The 19,227-nt window shown below is 31.7% G+C and overlaps 1 protein-coding gene across 1 annotated transcript in view; it reads left to right on the forward strand.

Moving 5' to 3' along the window:
• The window catches only part of SEMA3C (semaphorin 3C), a gene marked incomplete at its 3' end in the record, with an annotated part of 189,154 nt that overhangs the window by 103,632 nt on the left and 66,295 nt on the right, over positions 1-19,227 (forward strand). Inside the window, exons 5-11 of the mRNA XM_079710851.1 lie at positions 49-168; positions 6,890-6,980; positions 10,998-11,117; positions 12,505-12,647; positions 13,958-14,072; positions 16,315-16,384; positions 18,132-18,276. Coding sequence (XP_079566977.1) covers positions 49-168; positions 6,890-6,980; positions 10,998-11,117; positions 12,505-12,647; positions 13,958-14,072; positions 16,315-16,384; positions 18,132-18,276 — 804 coding nt within the window. The remainder of the gene's footprint in view (positions 1-48; positions 169-6,889; positions 6,981-10,997; positions 11,118-12,504; positions 12,648-13,957; positions 14,073-16,314; positions 16,385-18,131; positions 18,277-19,227) is intronic.

Consider the following 19,227-nt stretch of genomic DNA (forward strand, 5'->3'; position numbering starts at 1 on the left):
CTATAAAAGTCATTCGGTTACTAACCACTTATTTACCTATTGTTTTAGCATGGCTGTGGGAACTTCGTCCGTGTAATTCAGGCTTTCAACCGCACGCACTTGTATGTTTGTGGGAGTGGTGCTTTCAGCCCAGTATGTACTTATTTGAACAGAGGGAGGAGATCAGAGGTAAGTGTAACAATTTTTCATTCTTAGTTTGATGTTAGTGTCAAAGACTTCTTACAACTGTATTTAACAGTAAAAACTTGGAAATATCATTAATGGCCATAAAAAAAGTTTCAATCCCTTTAAACACAAAATATATTACATTTGGTTCCTGTCTGCCAGGTTACTTCAAGTGTAGCCTTTTGCCTTCAATTAAATATATATGTTTCTGAAAGGAAAATCTGCAGAAGATAAAGGAAGGAGAATGGTATAATTTCATAATTACTCAGAGCATAAGGTATTGATAATATGTGCTCCAAATTATAGAAATATTGTAGTATAAACTCACTTTCTCAAATCTATTTTAAGTAATTTCTTATTGATTATATTCCAAATTTGGTAAATTTTTATGAGGTCGACACCTGTAAGAGATGTATAAAGCAGGATGACAAATGCCTTAGCTGAAAAGAACTTTATATAATTAATAAATCATACTTCCATTTTAGACCAACATTGGTCTACACTAGGCTATTATAGCTTTATTTTTACATTGGTTAAAATGATTTGGGGTTCTGTGAACAAAAGCATTTACTAAAGACTAAATACATAGCTAATTGTATAGTCAAATATAAGGCTGGTTGAACTTCACCTGTGATATTTAAGACTGTTTATCTCAGTTCACAATTATTGGCTAAGGAAACTATGCATTAGATCAAAAGAGTTTTCCTTATTCTTTTAATGAAACATGTTGCTTTACTTAATACAAGTATTTTAAAACTGAATTCTTTCAAATTAACTTGCTTTTGTTTCATTATGCAACTTAAATCTAGAAATTCCAGTCCTTAAATAATACCTTAATTCAATTTTAGAGGTTAGAATTGTAAAAAAGGATTAAATATTGCTACTGATATACTTAATTAAGTTTATTTTTCTTTAACAAGGATTCATCCACTTTAGTACTAACATAATTGAACAATGATTTCCTCTATAGTCTTTTATTATTAAATTTTTTTCAGACGTAATTTATATGCATCTATCTTTCAATGAATAAAAAACCATATAAAAATAAATGAGTAATTATAATTTGACCCCAAATTTAGCCATTTACAAGTAGTTTAACATGATATGAAATATTAAAATTCTTAAACAAAAGTAAAGCTATGCTTCTTGGAAGAATACAGTTGGCTGTATGGAGCTTGTCATTAGAACCACATGCCTGTGATCAGCTGATTAAATAAACTAGTGGCCCAGGCATCTGCAGTCTGTCAAACACTCCACTGAGGGCTGTGCAGTCACTGTACAGGCCAACAAATGCATAGCAGTTTTCATATTTGAAAATAAAATCATTTTCCCATGTACAAATTGCCCACTATACACTTCAGGGTTTAATTGGGAAGTTGGTCCAAAAAATAATCTCCTTTGGAAAACCAGCATGGAATAAATTTTAATCACTTTACTAAATATGAACTACTTTAGTCTCACTTCAAAAGATGTGTTTCAAAGGGGAATCATTTCCATTAATTAATCTCTTTAAATAATATCTTAAGAGCCTATTTAAGTGTGAAAAAGATTATGAAATTTTAAGCTTTTTGTTTTCCTTAATAGTCAACTCAAGTCAAAGTGTTTCACCACAACATCATTTTTATATATCTGTAGTATATAAATAATAATATAAATATAGAATGCACAGTTTTATCAAACATCTTATGTATTTATTTTCTTTAGTTTAGAATGAAAGACCACATGATGCAGAAAGTTGTATTTTGAGAGAATTCTCCTTATTCATCACTAACATTGTATTTTGTAGTGATCAGAGGTAGTACTTACTGCTAACACCCTATGTTAGTACTAAGATATGGCATTTTTCATGTATTTGAAACTACTTTGAAAGTGAACCAGGTTAGGGTGGCACAGTCATTAAGTATTCCTGTTTATTTCTGAGACACTATCTACCATCTTTTAATCTGCCTGTCTAAGAGCAATTTATTGGTTCTCAGAGAACATTTTATAACCCTACTTCACATTTGGAACACCACGCACTTTCATGAGACTCTATGGCCCTTCCATTATTTTGTGAGACTGATTCAGAGCTTCCCTAGAGCAATTCAATGGTGTCCATCCAAAGGGCCTACAATCTTTGCTACATAGATTCCTAACCATAGTTCTTCTCTTTTACCCACTGTCTTCTGTTTCTGGAAAAAAATAAAGCAACACAAGTAAATGATGGCTTTAACTAATGAATAAAACATTAATAAGAAACAATTATTGGTTAATTGTGCTGCACGTTCTTGGAATGTTACCTCTCATCTCGGGTTGATTTTATCAGATGCCTCCATAACATCAGTTCCCATAATTGAATACTGTTTAAGCCCCAGATGCTGCCACTCATCAAGCAGATAACCTTGCCTTTGATTGACCAAGAATATCACAGGCATTTGAATTATTCCATGTGCTTTTTGAACAAAATTAATCACCAAACTTTTATACTTATGCATCTTTTTGTAGCTTTTCTCTTGTCAGAAGAATAGCTGTGCATTTTCCTTATCAGGAAAGTTCTCTGATCTTTAGCCTTCACTGTTTTACGTCTTCATTCCCTTTCCCCTGTATTTACTCTTTTTTTCTTGTTTAACAATAAGTTTTCTTTCTTGTGACGTTTTTTCAACTCTTCTCATTTCTCTCTCTTTTACTTTATCACAAAACTTCTCAGATTAGTAGGCTATATTTTCAGCTTTTATAATCCTATTTTCCATGTCTTACATTAAACCTTTCTAATCTGTTTCATTTTCACCCATTAACTGAAACTCTTCCCTAATGACCAAGATTCTCAGTGATCAAATGGACTCCCCTAATCAGCATCATTTCTCCTAGACCAATCTATGACATGTTGGTCATGCCCTCTATTTTTCAGTGCCATTATTGACGTCTGTATCCATGGGACATTTTGCCATGCCTTCTTTCCTGATTTTTCACCACGTACTCTCTTTCTGGTCCTATTTTTTCTCTTATTGATTCAATCTACAAATATGTATTTATTTAATAAGAGTAATGGCAGAAACAAAATCATTTCAGAACTTGTAAGCTACCTTTAAGATACTGGCCTTTGTCCTGTGTCCAAGAAGAAGCAACTGAAACAACCTTAAGCAGAAAGTTCCATGAACATAATTGTGTTGTCACTTGTATTTTACATTACATTGATACTTTTGTTGTTCGTTTTTTGTTTGTTTGTTTGTTAGCTTCTTTAATTATAAAGTTGCCATAAACTGAGATGAGAAACAATGAAGAGAACCATGTCTGAGGTTAAAATTATGAGCCTGGGTCTGATTCTGTTGAGTCTGAGATGCTGCTGAAAGATACAAGTAGAAATATCAAGTAGGCAGCTGAATATAAATTTGGCTATATAAATGTTTGAGTAATCGTTTCATAAGAGTAACTGAAGCCCAAACAAAGTGTAGGTTTAATCATGCAGAAAGAGTATAGTATGAAAAGAATGATTATGACTGAGACTTGAGGATCTCCTAACTTTAAATGGCCAGATGGAGGAAAAGGGATCTCCAAAAAAGACTAAAAAGAAACAACAAGAGGAGAGGAAAAAAAAAAAAAAAAAACAACGAGTGTTTGTTCTGGGAATAAAAACAAGTCATTTAAAAAAGATAGAAGTGGACAACAATCTCAAATACCATTGAGAATCCAAGAAAGAAGAGTTCTAAAAAAATGAGCACTGAATTGTGTACATGATAGTCATTAGGGGTCTTGCCAAAAAAGGGTTTCAATAGAGCAGTTGAGGTTGGATGCCCAACTGAAGTGGATTGAGAAGAAAGTGAGAACTCAGGAAATAGTGATGAGTATATGTAATTCTTTAAGAAACGTGATTCTCAAGGAGAGTAATGTATAAGAGCTGAAGGGGTTGTTGAAATAATGTTGTAAAGGATCCAGTTAATGAGATTAAAGAACAAGGAGGGGACTTCCCTGTTGGCACAGTGGTTAAGAATCCACCTGCCAATGCAGGGGATATAAGTTTGAGCCCTGGTCCAGGAAAATCCCACATGCAGAGGAACAACTAAGCCCATGTGCCACAACTACTGACCCCATGTGCCACAACTACTGAAGCCTGCGTGCCTAGAGCTCGTGCTCTGCAACAAGAGAAGCCACCGCAATGAGAAACCCACGCACCACAATGAGAAACCCGTGCACCACAATGAAGAGTAGCCCCCGTTCGCCGCAACTAGAGAAAGACCGTGCACAGCAACGAAGACCCAACGCAGGCAAAAATAAATAAATAAAATAATTTAAAAAAAAAAAAAAAAAGAACGAGTAGGGATAACGGAAAGTATAAGTTGCCTAAGAAGACTGGGTAAGATAGGATCTGAAACACTGGTGGAAGGATTGGCCTCAGAGTAAAAGAAATATTTCCTCTTGTGTATTAGTGGATGTATTAGCGTATAGTTTATATATTCGGTAGTGAGAAACTGATGCCTCATTTAAGGGCTTCACTTTCTAAGCAACATGGTTGTCAATCATATGAGCTGAGAATAAATTGGGAGATTTGACAATAGTGGCAAAGGTTTGAAGTTATCAATAGAAGAACCAGTTGACAGAGTGTCTTTGAAAGGTTGCTGAGCAGTGTAGAGGGTTCATTTTAAGTTGATCACAAATCTATACTATCTTGAATACACCTTGTTGGATAACCTTTGGAAAAATGTTTAGAAGTTTGGAGGCAGGTGTGGAGAATGTAGATAGATGTGTCTTTATAGGCTATGGGTGCAATGAAAAAAATTACAGATTCAAGGAAATTAATATTGATATTTTTGCAGAAAAACTTAAAATTAAAAAGCATGGAATCTAATCTATCTATCAAGAAGATAGAAGGCTGATAAATTGTAAAAAGTAGAAAGGGTTCTTAGGTGATGAGTTTGAAGAATTGTTGCAGGGTGTTTGAATTAGTCATTATTCAGATGGATCACATCCCTTCCTGGGGATGACAAGGTCTAGACTATCACTGTGTGAGTACAAGGAGGCTATGCAATGGAGAAGGAAGTCAGTGGTGAGCAAGTGGTGCCTAAGCAATCTCCTCAATTCCTGCAGGGCCAGCTGTCACTTTTTTAGTCAAATCTATGTATGACTTTGGCTACACAACCAAGTATACTAAATTGTATTTTTTTCCTGCAGGTTTATCATTGTTTAGTTATTATATAAATGATGACCTCTTGGAAAGCAGACATAGTTAGGAGTCAGGAGACTGAATTTTAATTTTGCTTTTGTCACTATTTAGCTATGGGTGATCTTGGACAAGTCATATTTTCCTCATCTTTAGAGCTAATCCATGAAGAGCGTCGTGTTATAGGACCTTTCTAGGCTAGAGCACTGTGATTCTTTTTAAGCTCTCTAATTTCCCATTACCTCAGGGATTTCCCGCCAATACATCACACTCAGTATAACAAAAATGAACTAGTTTTATTTTCTTTAAAGAGTCAAAACTTCAGAATAAACTTTATTTTTTTCATCTTCTTGAGCTACCTCCAATTTGTTATTGATTGCCAAGTTCTGTCGATTTTCACTTTACAAATCCTCTTACATCTTTACCACTCTTACCCTGACCACTGAGATCCTGGCATGTCAGATTATTATTACCTAATTCCTGGACTACTGCAGTTCAAAACAAGTTTGTTTTCTTGAACCCAGTGTCTGTCTTTACAACCACCATTCTCAATCTTCTTAAAGCACAAGTAAGGCCCAATCTTCTTAAAGCAATGTTTTGATCCTTTTATTCCATGCTCAAAAATGTTGAGCCCGCATTTCATTCAGGATAATTTTGAAAAGCAGCTTGATAATTAAGGTCCTCCATCATTTAATGCAATCTACAAATGTGATCATTTTTCTTTGATTTTTAGTAGTAGCTTTTACTAACTTTATATAAGAAAAAAGATAAATAAACCAACAAAATGCTCCCTCTCAGTGAGGCTACGCTGACCATTAAATTTCAAATTGAACCCACTGCCCCCCCATCCGTGGATTTCCCTAGTCCCATTCCCTGCTTAATTTTTTTCCTAAGCACTGAGTACCATCTAACATACTTCATATTTTATGTATTTATTCTCTTTATATTCTTTATTTATATTATCTGTCATTAGATTATAAATTACCTACAGGTAAGGATTTTTGTCTGTTTTGTTTACTCTACCCCCAATGTTTTGTCAGTGTCTGGCAAGTAGTAGGTGCTCAATAAATTTTTGTTAAATAAATAAATGAATGAGTAAAAGAAACATTTTAATCTAAATTATGAATTATTTTGTTGAATCTAGTATAATGCTTTATATAACAAAATAAATGGTAACAAAATTTTATGTTTAAAAAAATCTTGATTATTTTGAAAGTTTCATAATCCTCATACACATTGTTTCTCTGTAATCAGTTTTCTTCTTTTGGCCAATGTTCAACATACCTAGTTCAGGTTTACAATGATCCTTGATTTCCAAGTGTTTTTTATTGATGTTGATTTGAGAACTTGTTGGATCAGCTTTATGGGGAGTGTAGTAGGATGTGAACTTGACCTGCTGAGGTTAGCTTTATAACTTACAAATGGATTCTTCATATAGGCCAAGAGAGTCTTAATATAGTAAAATTGGGAAGGCATAAGCAACCAAGTAGAAAGCATATTATTTATGATGATGCTTTGTTTTACTAAATAAAAAATGGTTAACTAAGATAATTTATCATTACTACATTTCCAATTTTATCTGTAATAAAGGACCAAGTTTTCATGATTGACTCCAAGTGTGAATCCGGAAAAGGACGCTGCTCTTTCAACCCCAATGTGAACACAGTGTCTGTTATGATCAGTAAGTGGAAAATAAAAGAGGGAGGGGGAAATATTTTTAAAAAAAGGAAATTAAAGAAAATAAATTCATGATACCATATGCCCATTTTGGAATGCTGCATGGATGATAGCACCTGAGTAAAATAATAGAAAGAAAGTTTTGAGAAATTTTAATTTCTCGTTTCCAAGAATATTCATGATTAAATGATAACCATGTATTTTTTCATCTAATATGACTGCTGTCATTTGTAGAGCAAGTCAACCATTTAAAAAGCGTATGTATGTATATAAATATATTAATAGGTATTGTGTATATGCACACATATATTAATATATATTATAAAGTAAATTTCAGTGTTTTCTGTAGTTGTTTTTCTAGTATTAATTATATTCACTTTTCCTCATGTTTTAGTAATCTTTTACAAATGATTAAAACTGGTATTTCTTTCATGTGAAATAATAACAAAGTGCATGCGTTAGCCAAGTACATTCTCTGTGGATTGTCTAGAAGTTTCTGTACTAAAAAAGATGTGCTCATAAAATCACTTTTTTATTTTCTCATTTTTTATAAAATATGTCAGTTAAGAAGCAGGCCCAGTTGATTGCTGCTATACACATTAGTAAATCAATGTCCTTGAGTCTCAATCTTCCAGTGCCTTCTATACCTCACTTAAAAGACATTCTTTTCTGGCTAATTAAGACACTTCTAGAATATGTCTGACTTAACATTAGTTGACTGTGGGACAAATCTTGGATTTCAGTATGCCGATTATATAGTAAATGTTTTTCCCTTTTTGTTTCTCTATGTATTGCCAGTGGTAAAATTGCATCATTTGACAGTAGAACAGGTGGAAAAATAATTAATTTGTTCAAAACCCTTTGCTTTGATTCATTTAAAAAGGCAACTCATCTTTCTTTCTCAGATCTGGAAACTAAATTAAGACAAATACATCCAGCACTGACTGAAATGTGAGCTTGGAAATTATCCAGTAAATTATTTTCCTATAGTCATTCAAATTGGGCAGGGAGGAAATGAAAATGTATCATTAGGACAGAAAAATTAGAAAGCTTTGAAACTTCAAGATATACAATTAAGTCTGATGCAGAGTATTTTCAAATAAGTTTCTAAATATTATTTAATAGAAGCAGTGTCTCCGAAAGTATTTTCTTCATGAGGAAGAAAATTTTATTCACCTTTAGAAACTGTACGATTTGTATAGTACTAGATAAATATATAAAGTTTTCACTTATTTCAAGTTAAATGCTATGAAAATAAACTTCAAAATTCTAAATTATTGTTAACACATACTGGAGTTTTATCTCATCAAATATTATTTAGAACAAAAAAAGGTTAAAACAAGGCAGTATAAATTTTCCTATTAAACTGTAATAAGTCATGTAATAGTTTTGCGCTTTAGAGAATTGGATTCATTTCTGAAATTAAAGTTGTTATTGCTCTTTATTTTATTTATTTATTTATTTATTGTTTTTTTGTGGTACGCCGGCCTCTCACTGTTGTGGCCTCTCCCATTGCGGAGCACAGGCTCCAGACCCGCAGGCTCAGCGGCCATGGCTCAGGGGCCCAGCCGCTCCGCGGCATGTGGGATCTTCCCGGACCGGGGCACGAACCCATGTCCCCTGCATCGGCAGGCAGACTCTCAACCACTGCGCTACCAGGGAAGCCCCCTATGCTACTTTTTAATATTTTGATTAACATTACAATTTTTACTCTCAAAGAAAATCATTAAACAGTTTGCTTAACTTGAAACCTGAAACTAAAAAGAGCAGGAAGCTGTATAAACTTATATTTATCATCTTATTTAGTCTACTGATTATCCTTGTAATATTATCTCTGATATTGTGCAATTTCATTTGTGTACTTATCTCACTTTGCCATTTGACGTTTTATCATTTCTGTTCAATTGCAGTGCATTAAATAACACAAATTGGTTAAAATATTTTTATCTATTAAAATGCCATGAAACGTTGAGCATTAGAAGAATTTCAAATTACATAATATAGTGCGGCATCTGGCCCAAAGTGCTAGTGTTCTTTGCTATTTTTAGTAATTATTGTAGCACAACAAATTCAGATGACATCTCTTAAAGAACCTCTTCAAAGCCTCATGAGATATTTTTTAGTCAGTGGAAGTACAACTGGAAAGCAAAATATTTTTGGATTAAAGTTTAAATTGAGCAACTTTATCTTTGCATAAACCCTACAATGAAATTCTGGAAAAAAATAATTTCTACTCTCAAACAAAATTCTTTCCAAAGTGACATTAATTAAATATTTCTTACACAAAATAAAGCAGAAACTTTATTATCCTTAACTTGCTATTAAAATTTCTGAGAATTTAAGACAGGAAATGAAGCCAATTAGCCATCTAACTCTTTTGTAATGTTTAAGACATAACTAATAAGGTGGTATGCAGTAGGGTTAGAATCAGTCCTGTCTACGATAAACCATCCTCTGAGTGTCCTTTTATTTTCCTTCCTGTAAACAGATACGATAATTCAGAGATGTGCTAATAAATCTATTGAATATCAGGAATTTATAACCTCTTATTTTGGGCATAATTGGATAGAACAAAGCTGTGAAATAATTAATTACAAACTATCTCAATTTAACAATCATAGTATCTACAGAATACTTGTGTAGATGCTTCACAAATGTTCACAAAATTGTAAAGAAGCTAAATAGCTCAAAATTCTTTCAGGCACGTTTTGTTATCTCCCTATAATCTGTTCCCATGGACTTCAGATCTCTACCAGGAAGCAGAACTTGGCGACACAATGCCCGACATACCCACTTGCTAACTGGTAGGGGTCCAGTTTGTGACCTGGTGAGCACATATTAAAAACATTCCATTCTCCATTCTATCCTAGGCCAACTGGTATTGCTTATTACTAAACAGTGAGCTTGGAGTGCTTTAAAATGTTTCAGTCCTGCCAAAATGACCACAATCTGAAGGTAGCCAGGGGAGTAATTCTAGAACATTAGTCAAAGAATGCAGCTGCATGGTAGTTCAGTGGGCCAAACCTGATCAATTTTATTATTTTTTAATAGATACTTAACTTGTACTCAAAGGTCATACATACCAATTTACTGCTTACTCTCCTTACTAGAATAAAAATTAATGTAGATCTTAACAAATAAGCAAAATGTCCAGTGTTGTGCACATACAGATTAACATATCTTATTTTGTCATTAATAATGATAATTTAATTTAATTTTACAATATCTTTTTTCTTATCTTTAAGTTTTATTTTATATGTTAAGCCATATATGGCTTATTAACATCATATTATATTGTTAACATAATGTTAACATGTTATGTGTTGCAATTGAAAAAGTAGCAGCTGTTTACCTTAGAGAAACCTTCTAGCATAAAGATCAAAACATATACATTTAATGATGAAATTGTTTTATCATTAATAGTACTTTGACAATTTGATGTGGCTTCCATCTCATGAAATAATAATAATAAAAACTATTATTTTCAATCCATTTAGTAAAATCATAGAGTTTTTAATATGTAGTGTGAACTTTTGATCATAATCCAATTCCCATAGAAGTTTGAGACTCAGGGTACTAAATGACTTATCCCTAATTCCCAGTTTAACTACAGCCAAAATTAGAAATCAAGTTTTCTGACTCTTACAGTATTTTTTATTTATTAAAGAAGAAATAATTAAGCCATTTCTTTATTTTTATACCTATATTATTTCTGCCATTTCGGATACACACTACACCATATAATCAAGTTTAGTTAAGTATTTAGTATAATTAAGTACAGGCAGAGGAATTTTTATCTCTATATCAAAAAGATTGTTTTGGTCATTATACAGGCACTAATGAGACCAAATTAAACTTTATCCAATTTTTTAATTTGGTGGACAATGGAAACCAATTAACAACTATAAATATTCTGTAATATGTGTCATGATCTAATAAGCAAATTCTCCTTGATTTTAAAAATAACCTTAAAAACAGTTAAGATTTGCTTTTAATTTTGTTCACATTTGCTTTTTCATAGATGAGGAGCTTTTCTCTGCAATGTATATAGATTTCATGGGGACAGATGCAGCTATTTTTCGAAGTTTAACCAAGAGGAATGCAGTTAGAACTGATCAACACAATTCCAAATGGCTAAGTGGTAAAATAACAGTTTATCCATTTTCTGAGAATCATACTTTAAACTAATTTGTTTAACTTCATAATGAAAATTACATTAAAATGGTTAAAAAGTTAAAATATGAGTAACAACAATTCTGTACTCTGTGATTTTAAATATTTAGGCTAAATAAGTAAATGAAATGAGCCATATTTCATATTCTAACTCTTTATTAACAATCATAGAATTATCTTAGGATATATGAAGAAATAAAATTGACAGTGATATTTGTCATATGTACCTATAGACAAGAATCTTCTCCAGTTGTTTAATTGTTGCATATTACAATTAAACGTCATTTATTTATTTGGTCTACTTGTATATTTTAATAATGCCAAATCTAAACATTTTCCTAAATTTATGACAGATATAATGAATAGGGCATATTTAGGAGCTCCTATTTGTTTTATGCTTAGATTCTAAAATTATAAAGCTGGTATACATTATTTTTTCACAGTTTGACTAATACTTAATGGAAATCGTAAGTATGATAATTTTATGAGTATCAGTGTTCAAATGTTTTCAATTTTGGGGGTCACATGGAATTCACATCATGAAAAGTGCTCATTTGACTTTAATGTACAATTCCAATCAGTTGCTGTTGTTTCGAGGAAGAAGAAACCACTAAGATCTTTGTCATTTCACCCTGGGGAAAATTTAAGCTGACCTTAGATTTGGCAATTCACTTAACATTGCACAGTTAAGCATGAATCACTACAGTTAAGCATCTTATTTCACTGACAGACCAGCACAAGAAAGCAGTGATTGTCCATTTACTTCTTCAAATTATTCCTCCAGTACATCTGGAAATAGAGTATTCTAAAAATTGTTTTGTTCTTGAAATAAGGAATCCCTCTATGTCTTCAAATGACTGCATTTTTTCATTGAAAAGTTTCCCCTTCATTTCATATGCTGTATTTTAAATAAAATGTGTTTTTCAGATCATGGACTCCCAACTCCTCATTCTGCTTCAGTGAATTTGAGTTTATATGCACTAGATTGAAAACAAACTTCTTTTTCTATGAAACGACTATCAGATCCCATGGGAAATAACTAGTAGAAAAGTTTTTCAATATTTTAAAACTCATCAGGCACAAAGAAGTTTTACAATTAGTGTACTTCCAGAATTTATTGCAGACAGAGAAAAATAGTTTAAGCTTTATATCATAGCTATACTTTATGGCACTTGACATTCCAAGTGCGGTATGTTCAGTGAATACAATTGCTTGCTTTTAGACTCTTTGGCTATGAATATTGAATTGTTCCTTTATACCAAAGATGGAGAAGGCATGTGCCTGTGGTCTACTTGGTTGGAGAGTAGATGGATTTTCATCGTGAGTATATATATCGTCTTTGAATTTTTTTCTAGAACCTATGTTTGTGGATGCACATGTTATCCCAGATGGCACTGATCCAAATGATGCTAAGGTGTACTTCTTCTTCAAAGAGAAACTGACCGACAATAGCAGAAGCACAAAACAGATTCATTCCATGATTGCTAGAATATGTCCTGTAAGTATTAAAGTTGTTCTAATTTGAAGAAAGACTAAGAAATTCAAATTATGTAAACATGTCTTCTTATTCCAATAGTTTAATCTTCCTACTTTTTAAATCTATGGTTACAAATTAATAAAATATTAAAAGGAGACATTTAGATTTAATGTTTATTCACATCAGTCATACAAGATAAACACACTATTTTGGAAAATAATTTAATCCAAGGAATATTTTGGTTATGGTTTTACACAAATAAACAGTTTTGATTAATTTTTGCTTTTTTCCATTTAATGCATTAGTATTAAAAAGAAATTGCTGAATTGTATATTATAGAAAGAAATAGAACAATTCTTGTGAATAAAATACAGCAAAACATCAGTAAGAAACAATTATTGAGGAACTGTCTATAATAGTGAGAATTAAGAAATGCTTTAGTAAAATACAGTTCTAATTACAAACTTATCAAAATGTTCTTGTGTATCAAGAGTAAGTATACATAGAAACAAAAAAACTCATGATGTCTTCTCACATAAGAATATTACAGGCTTGTTCTGACTCATTTATGATTAGCATCTTCTGTGCAAAAGTATTTCTTAAAATAGTTAGTGTTTAAAATAGTCTATTTTTAAACATTACAATATTCCAGTGATTTTGGAGCTTATCTGCTTCTCAGTCATTTGGAACAAGGCAGTAAAGCCAGCTGATGATGTGAAAGGCTCCAGGGAGTACAGAAAAAATGTCATTCAATGGAGACTATTTGTGAATGATCCAAATACCATTTTCCCTGCCCTGACCAGAGAAATATGTATATAAGGCATCTGATTAGAAATATTAAGGATTAAATGATAATGCAGAGAAATGAAGGAGAGAAAATAGAATTATTGGGGACTATTTGGTGTAAGTATAAACCCACTCTCCTGACCACGGTAGAATCTGCACGCTTCCCTATATACAATCATTTATGTTTGTACTGAAGAAAATGAGTTATCAAGAAAAGGCAAATTAAATTATGTAGTCTCCATAACAGTTTACTCATATTTTTATCAGAAATTTAGAAAGCGTTATGGCATATATTTATCAAATTCATTTTGATACATTTTCAGTTGATATCATATAATAGGAGAATAACAGTATAACTAAGGCTATTTTAAAAAAATACTATAGATCTTAAATATTCCTCTTTAACTATTGATATGCAGATTTGCTTAACATTTCCACCTTTCAGATTATAACAAATCCCCAAGTAGTAAGAATCCAAGGTAAATTTTAAATACACTTCAATATTTATTTAAGCAATCTGAAATGTGTTTACAAAATGGTTTCAGAATGACACTGGTGGACTGCGTAGCCTTGTCAACAAGTGGACTACCTTCTTAAAAGCAAGGCTGGTATGCTCAGTAACTGATGAAGATGGCCCGGAAACACACTTTGATGAACTAGGTACATAAATGTGAGATTGAAAAATGTTCTTGAAAGAGAGTTTGTAAAGTTTACATATTTTAATAAACTCTCAAAAGAGAATGTATTTTTCATGAATGTTTTCAGCATAAATAAGTGCTGATTTGAATCAATGATCTGGATACTGTTCATGAATTTCCTGAAGTATTTTTTAATCTGTCTTGCCCCTAAGTGCACTGCTGAAACATTTAGTTCATTGAATCCACCATGATATATGAATCCACCATGATATATGAATCCATGTGTTTTGTTTGTGTGTTTGTGTGTGTTTTAGAGAGAGAAGAGAGAGGTATTTATACAATTTATATATAAGTAATGATATGTTTGTGCTTTTCTAAAATAAATGTGTATTTCATATATATTTGAATTCTGATATTATGGTTTAAAATCAGTTTGTATGAGAATACAGCTATATATTTTTACTACAGTTAATGGACAGAATAGAGGTTAGATGGAAAAGTGTCAGAGTAGAAAGTAGACTTATGCTCCAGTTTTAGTTATTCTTGGTGACCCTGGGACTAAATATTCTCAGCATGTGTGACATGAGGAGGGTTATACTTTACAGGTCAAATAAGGACTGACAATCTGATACCTTTCTGCCAAGGAGCAGTTCTCTTTTTTTTTTAATTTAATTTAATTTAATTTTTTATATAGCACGTTCTTATTAGTTATCTATTTTATACATATTAGTGTACACATGTCAATTCCTATCTCCCAGTTCATCACAGCATCACCACCACCCCCATCCACGCTTTTCCCCCTTGGTGTCCATATGTTTCGAACAGTAGAATAACTTGGTACACATAATAGTATCATGTTTACTAAGTGCCATTTAGAAATGACTTTTATTTTGCTTTAATCCATTAAAATATAAAATGCTGGTTAGTCTCAAATACTGAGGCAGGTGATGAGGTAAGCAATAAAAATGTATTATAATATGGAAAAAATACTAGTTCTAGTAACTACAATAACTGAAAAAGTTGGTCTCCTCAAAAGCCATTATGTTGATCATAGAAACACAAGTTTTTATTTCAGCTTTTCTAGAAAAAAAGTTCTAAGTATGATTTCATGTTATAACCTAGTTACTCATTATTTCCCCCCAAATTCTTTGCAAGTATATTTATGTTTCAGTGACTTAGAATGTTTCAGTCTTTCTCGTTTTTAGGGAGAATAGACAGTGCCAGCCTTTTATGGAAAAACTAGTGGTTATTAATTTATTGCTTAAGAGGTTCTAAATTTATTGTGAATAACAAAATACATCTTTCTTTATATTGGTCAGCAAGAATCTTATTTGCAAAAAGGTCACTAAATCCAGATCTTTCTTGTATTCATAACAATTGGTTATTAATTGGAATTTCCTATCAGAAATTTACTTCCAGGTTCTGTTATGTATTACTGTACCTTACGATCTGTACTTTTGCCTTTGCCTCAATATACTTTAAAATTCTTGTTGTTAGGGGTATTATTGATTAAATAAAAATATCACTAGCAATTTTGACTAAAAGACAAAAAGTCTTATAAGTCATTGTGAAAAAGTTTTCTTCCATGTTCCAAATTCTAACCCTAGATTAAAAAGAAATTGAGGGCTTCCCTGGTGGCACAGTGGTTGAGAGTCTGCCTGCTGATGCAGGGGACACGGGTTCATGCCCCAGTCCGGGAAGATCCCACATGCCGCGGAGCGGCTTGGCCCGTGAGCCATGGCTGCTGAGCCTGCACGTCCAGAGCCTGTGCTCTGCAGCGGGAGAGGCCACAACAGTGAGAGGCCTGTGTACCGAAAAAAAAAAAAAAAAGAAAGAAATAAATTGAGATTTGTAATACTTTTAAAATTAAAAATGTAATATGTTATCATTAAGGATATTTAGAAAATTCAGGAAAAAAGAAGAAACAGGAAAATTTCTGTAGCTTTGTTAACCAGAAACACTCACTGGTAATCTTCTTATTGTATTCTGATGTATAGTTTTAAGGTTTACATGGTTCTGGTCTATATTAAATACCATTGTGTCTTTTCTATTTAATATTATTTCATTAGCATAGTTTCCGTAAGTGTTTGTATAACATTTTATTTAATTTACTTTACCATGTGCTTATCATTTAGTTGCTGTCAAATTATAATGATGCTGCAGGAATATCTTTCTGAATAATACTTTTTGTAGTTGAAATTATTTCTTAGGATAAATTTTTTAAATATTTGGGAATCTTAAACATTGATATTTCCCTTTTATAGAGGATGTGTTTCTGCTGGAAACTGATAACCCAAGGACAACACTAGTGTATGGCATTTTTACAACATCAAGGTAATTATTAAACATTTACATTGTATGAGTTAAACAATAAACTTTATTAAGTAATAGTAATTATTATAAAAACATTCTTTTCAACTCTTTAATTTTACTTAACACTTAGGATGTAACTCTCTCATTTTATTACTTTTGCCTGATTACTAAAATATATTTAAGCTGAACTCAAAGTTTCAAAATAGTTTTGTATGTGGTATTTATAATGCTTATATGCTATTTTTCTCAAAGAAAGGAAAATATAAACTACAATGCAGGGATAATGTATATAAGCTATATTGTTTTAAGGAAATAATTTGAAGACTCATGATGCAAATAAAACTCTTGACATTTCTATTATAATTTTTATCTCAATAGCAATCTAAAGTGATAACTATCAACACACTAAACCAGTTTTCATGTTCCATGTGACAGTATTTTAGATATTTGAAAATAGCTTTGTTTTCTAATTTATCTGGAATGCCCAATCCCAATTATCACGTATTTCAAGACAGTTTAGCATAATCTCATCCTTTCCTGTGTGTATTCCTGTGTACTCATTTTACACCAGGAATGTTACTAGAATTCAACACAATACTCCAGTTGTGATATGGCCAATTCAGAATGTCCTTTTCATCAGACAGTCAACTACAAAATGAAAATCTAAAGATTTTACCATTCTTCTCTAGTGGGGGAAACGTGGTATAATTGTAAACTGTAATGAGCCATTCATAGTAAAAGAATGTCACAGGGATATTGATTATAAATCATATTTACTTTGCCCTATGAGATATCTAAAAAGATGTCTTTCAGGATGAGTTTAACTCCTGTTTTAACAAAAGAAATAGTCTTGATTTAACTCACAAAGAATTGAACGAAGCAAAAAGAGCCAAATTCTTAAGAAAAAAATGTTTGTCTCAAAAAAATATTTCCCTAGTTTCTGTGTTTCCCTAGTTCTGTTTCCCAACACCAATAACTTTAACATAGAAAAAATTTTGTCATTTCTGACTATTAATGCTAATTATTAATAATATATCTTGGTTTTCTCAATGGGCATCTAAGTTTCCCATTAGGCATCTAATTTAAGAGAAATATGTGATTCAGAAAAATGTTGGTTTCAGTCAGTCTGCCTAGTGACAATGGAAATAGTTTTCAATATGCATCCAAATAAATTTTATGAGAATTTATTGACTAAACATAATTTAAGGAATCTTTTTTGGACTCTATTGTTTACAGCAGAGTAGCAGGGAAAGTTTACAACAATTTCTCCAACTACTATTTAGGACAGCATTGTAAGAATACTCTCACATTGAAATAATCTTAAGACAAAGAGATACAGTGTTCTCTTATTAATGAGATTTATTTCTGTGAGGTAAACTATGATAAGTTATGTTGATACTGATTTAGAATTCAAATCATATTTTTAATAAATCATCAATTCACTTTTTGTTTAATATCTTCTGCAAGATAAACCAGTTGGAAATTTCTTTGACTTGTCCTATATTTAGGACAAGTACACTGAGTACTTTTCTATAACTTATTGTCTACTACCTCCATGGGTGAACTAAATGTTTTGATGCTTTTCATATCAATGGCTTATTTCAAAACAGTAGAAGTTTTTTTAGTTTTTTACAATGTGTACCATAACATTCAACTTTTCCATGATGAATTACATCAACTTTTTATCACAAATTTTACCATTTATTTTTAAAATTGTATTTAAATTTTAAAAATAAGAAAATTAATATCTTTCTATTTTCTTTTTTAGCTCAGTTTTTAAAGGTTCAGCAGTGTGTGTGTATCATTTATCTGATATACAGACTGTGTTTAATGGGCCTTTTGCCCACAAAGAAGGGCCCAATCATCAGCTGATTTCCTACCAGGGTAGAATTCCTTATCCTCGCCCTGGAACTGTAAGTATCCAGGAAACTTTCTTTGTTATTTTACTTTTTAAAAAAATATAAGTTACTAAGAAATGAATATCATGCTGATGTTTATTAAATACAAATATAGACCTACTGGTATACTCATTATAATTTTTCAGCTCACAGGTTCTTAGATTTGGGAATCTTAAAAATATTTATATTAAAGCATTCTGTACAATTTTTTCTAAGCACTATTGATAATAAAATCTCATTTATATTTCAAGACAGCTGGATATGCTAGATAGGGAAGAGATATTTTCCTAATTTTACTGGCATAAAAACCATAGCTTGGAAAGTGTTAACATTTTGGAGGCAGCCTAAGAATTTGAATGCTAGTTGCTTTTCACAATCCTTCCTTATATTAAGGAATCTCATCTACTTTAATGAAAGAATAATCATGTGAGAATTAGTTTAGAGATAAATCATGTGGAGATATTTCAATTTTAGGGATATATTTAGTTAAAAATTATACATTGTGTATATTTCTCAAAGAAATAAAATGGTATTTGTGAGCAAGTAATGACAATGAAAGTGATGTAATTCAAATAAAATATTTATAAAGTTTTGAGGCATACAAATATAACCATGCCTTGCAACATTGTATTATTAAGGGATACATTGTAAACTACCTTTTCCAGCTGAAGTTACAGACAGTGCACTGGCAGATTGGAACTGAGTTTTTCTAGGACAATGATCACAGTCTTAGTATTTGTTTTTAATTTGGACCATAATAATGCTGCATTGCATTCTAAAATATTATTAGTTTCTGTCTCTGTAAAATGTCATACAACACACTGATTGAGAGGAGATGTTACACAATTGACCAGAGGAATATAATTCTCTTATATCCTTGCATTTCATAAAGTAAGGTTATATTTATAAATTGGGCTGGAGGGAAGTAAAGAACGATTTTTTTTTTAAATGAAGGATATTTATTAA

Source organism: Hyperoodon ampullatus (assembly GCF_949752795.1).
Source record: "Hyperoodon ampullatus genome assembly, chromosome: 9".
NCBI lineage: Eukaryota > Metazoa > Chordata > Mammalia > Artiodactyla > Ziphiidae > Hyperoodon > Hyperoodon ampullatus.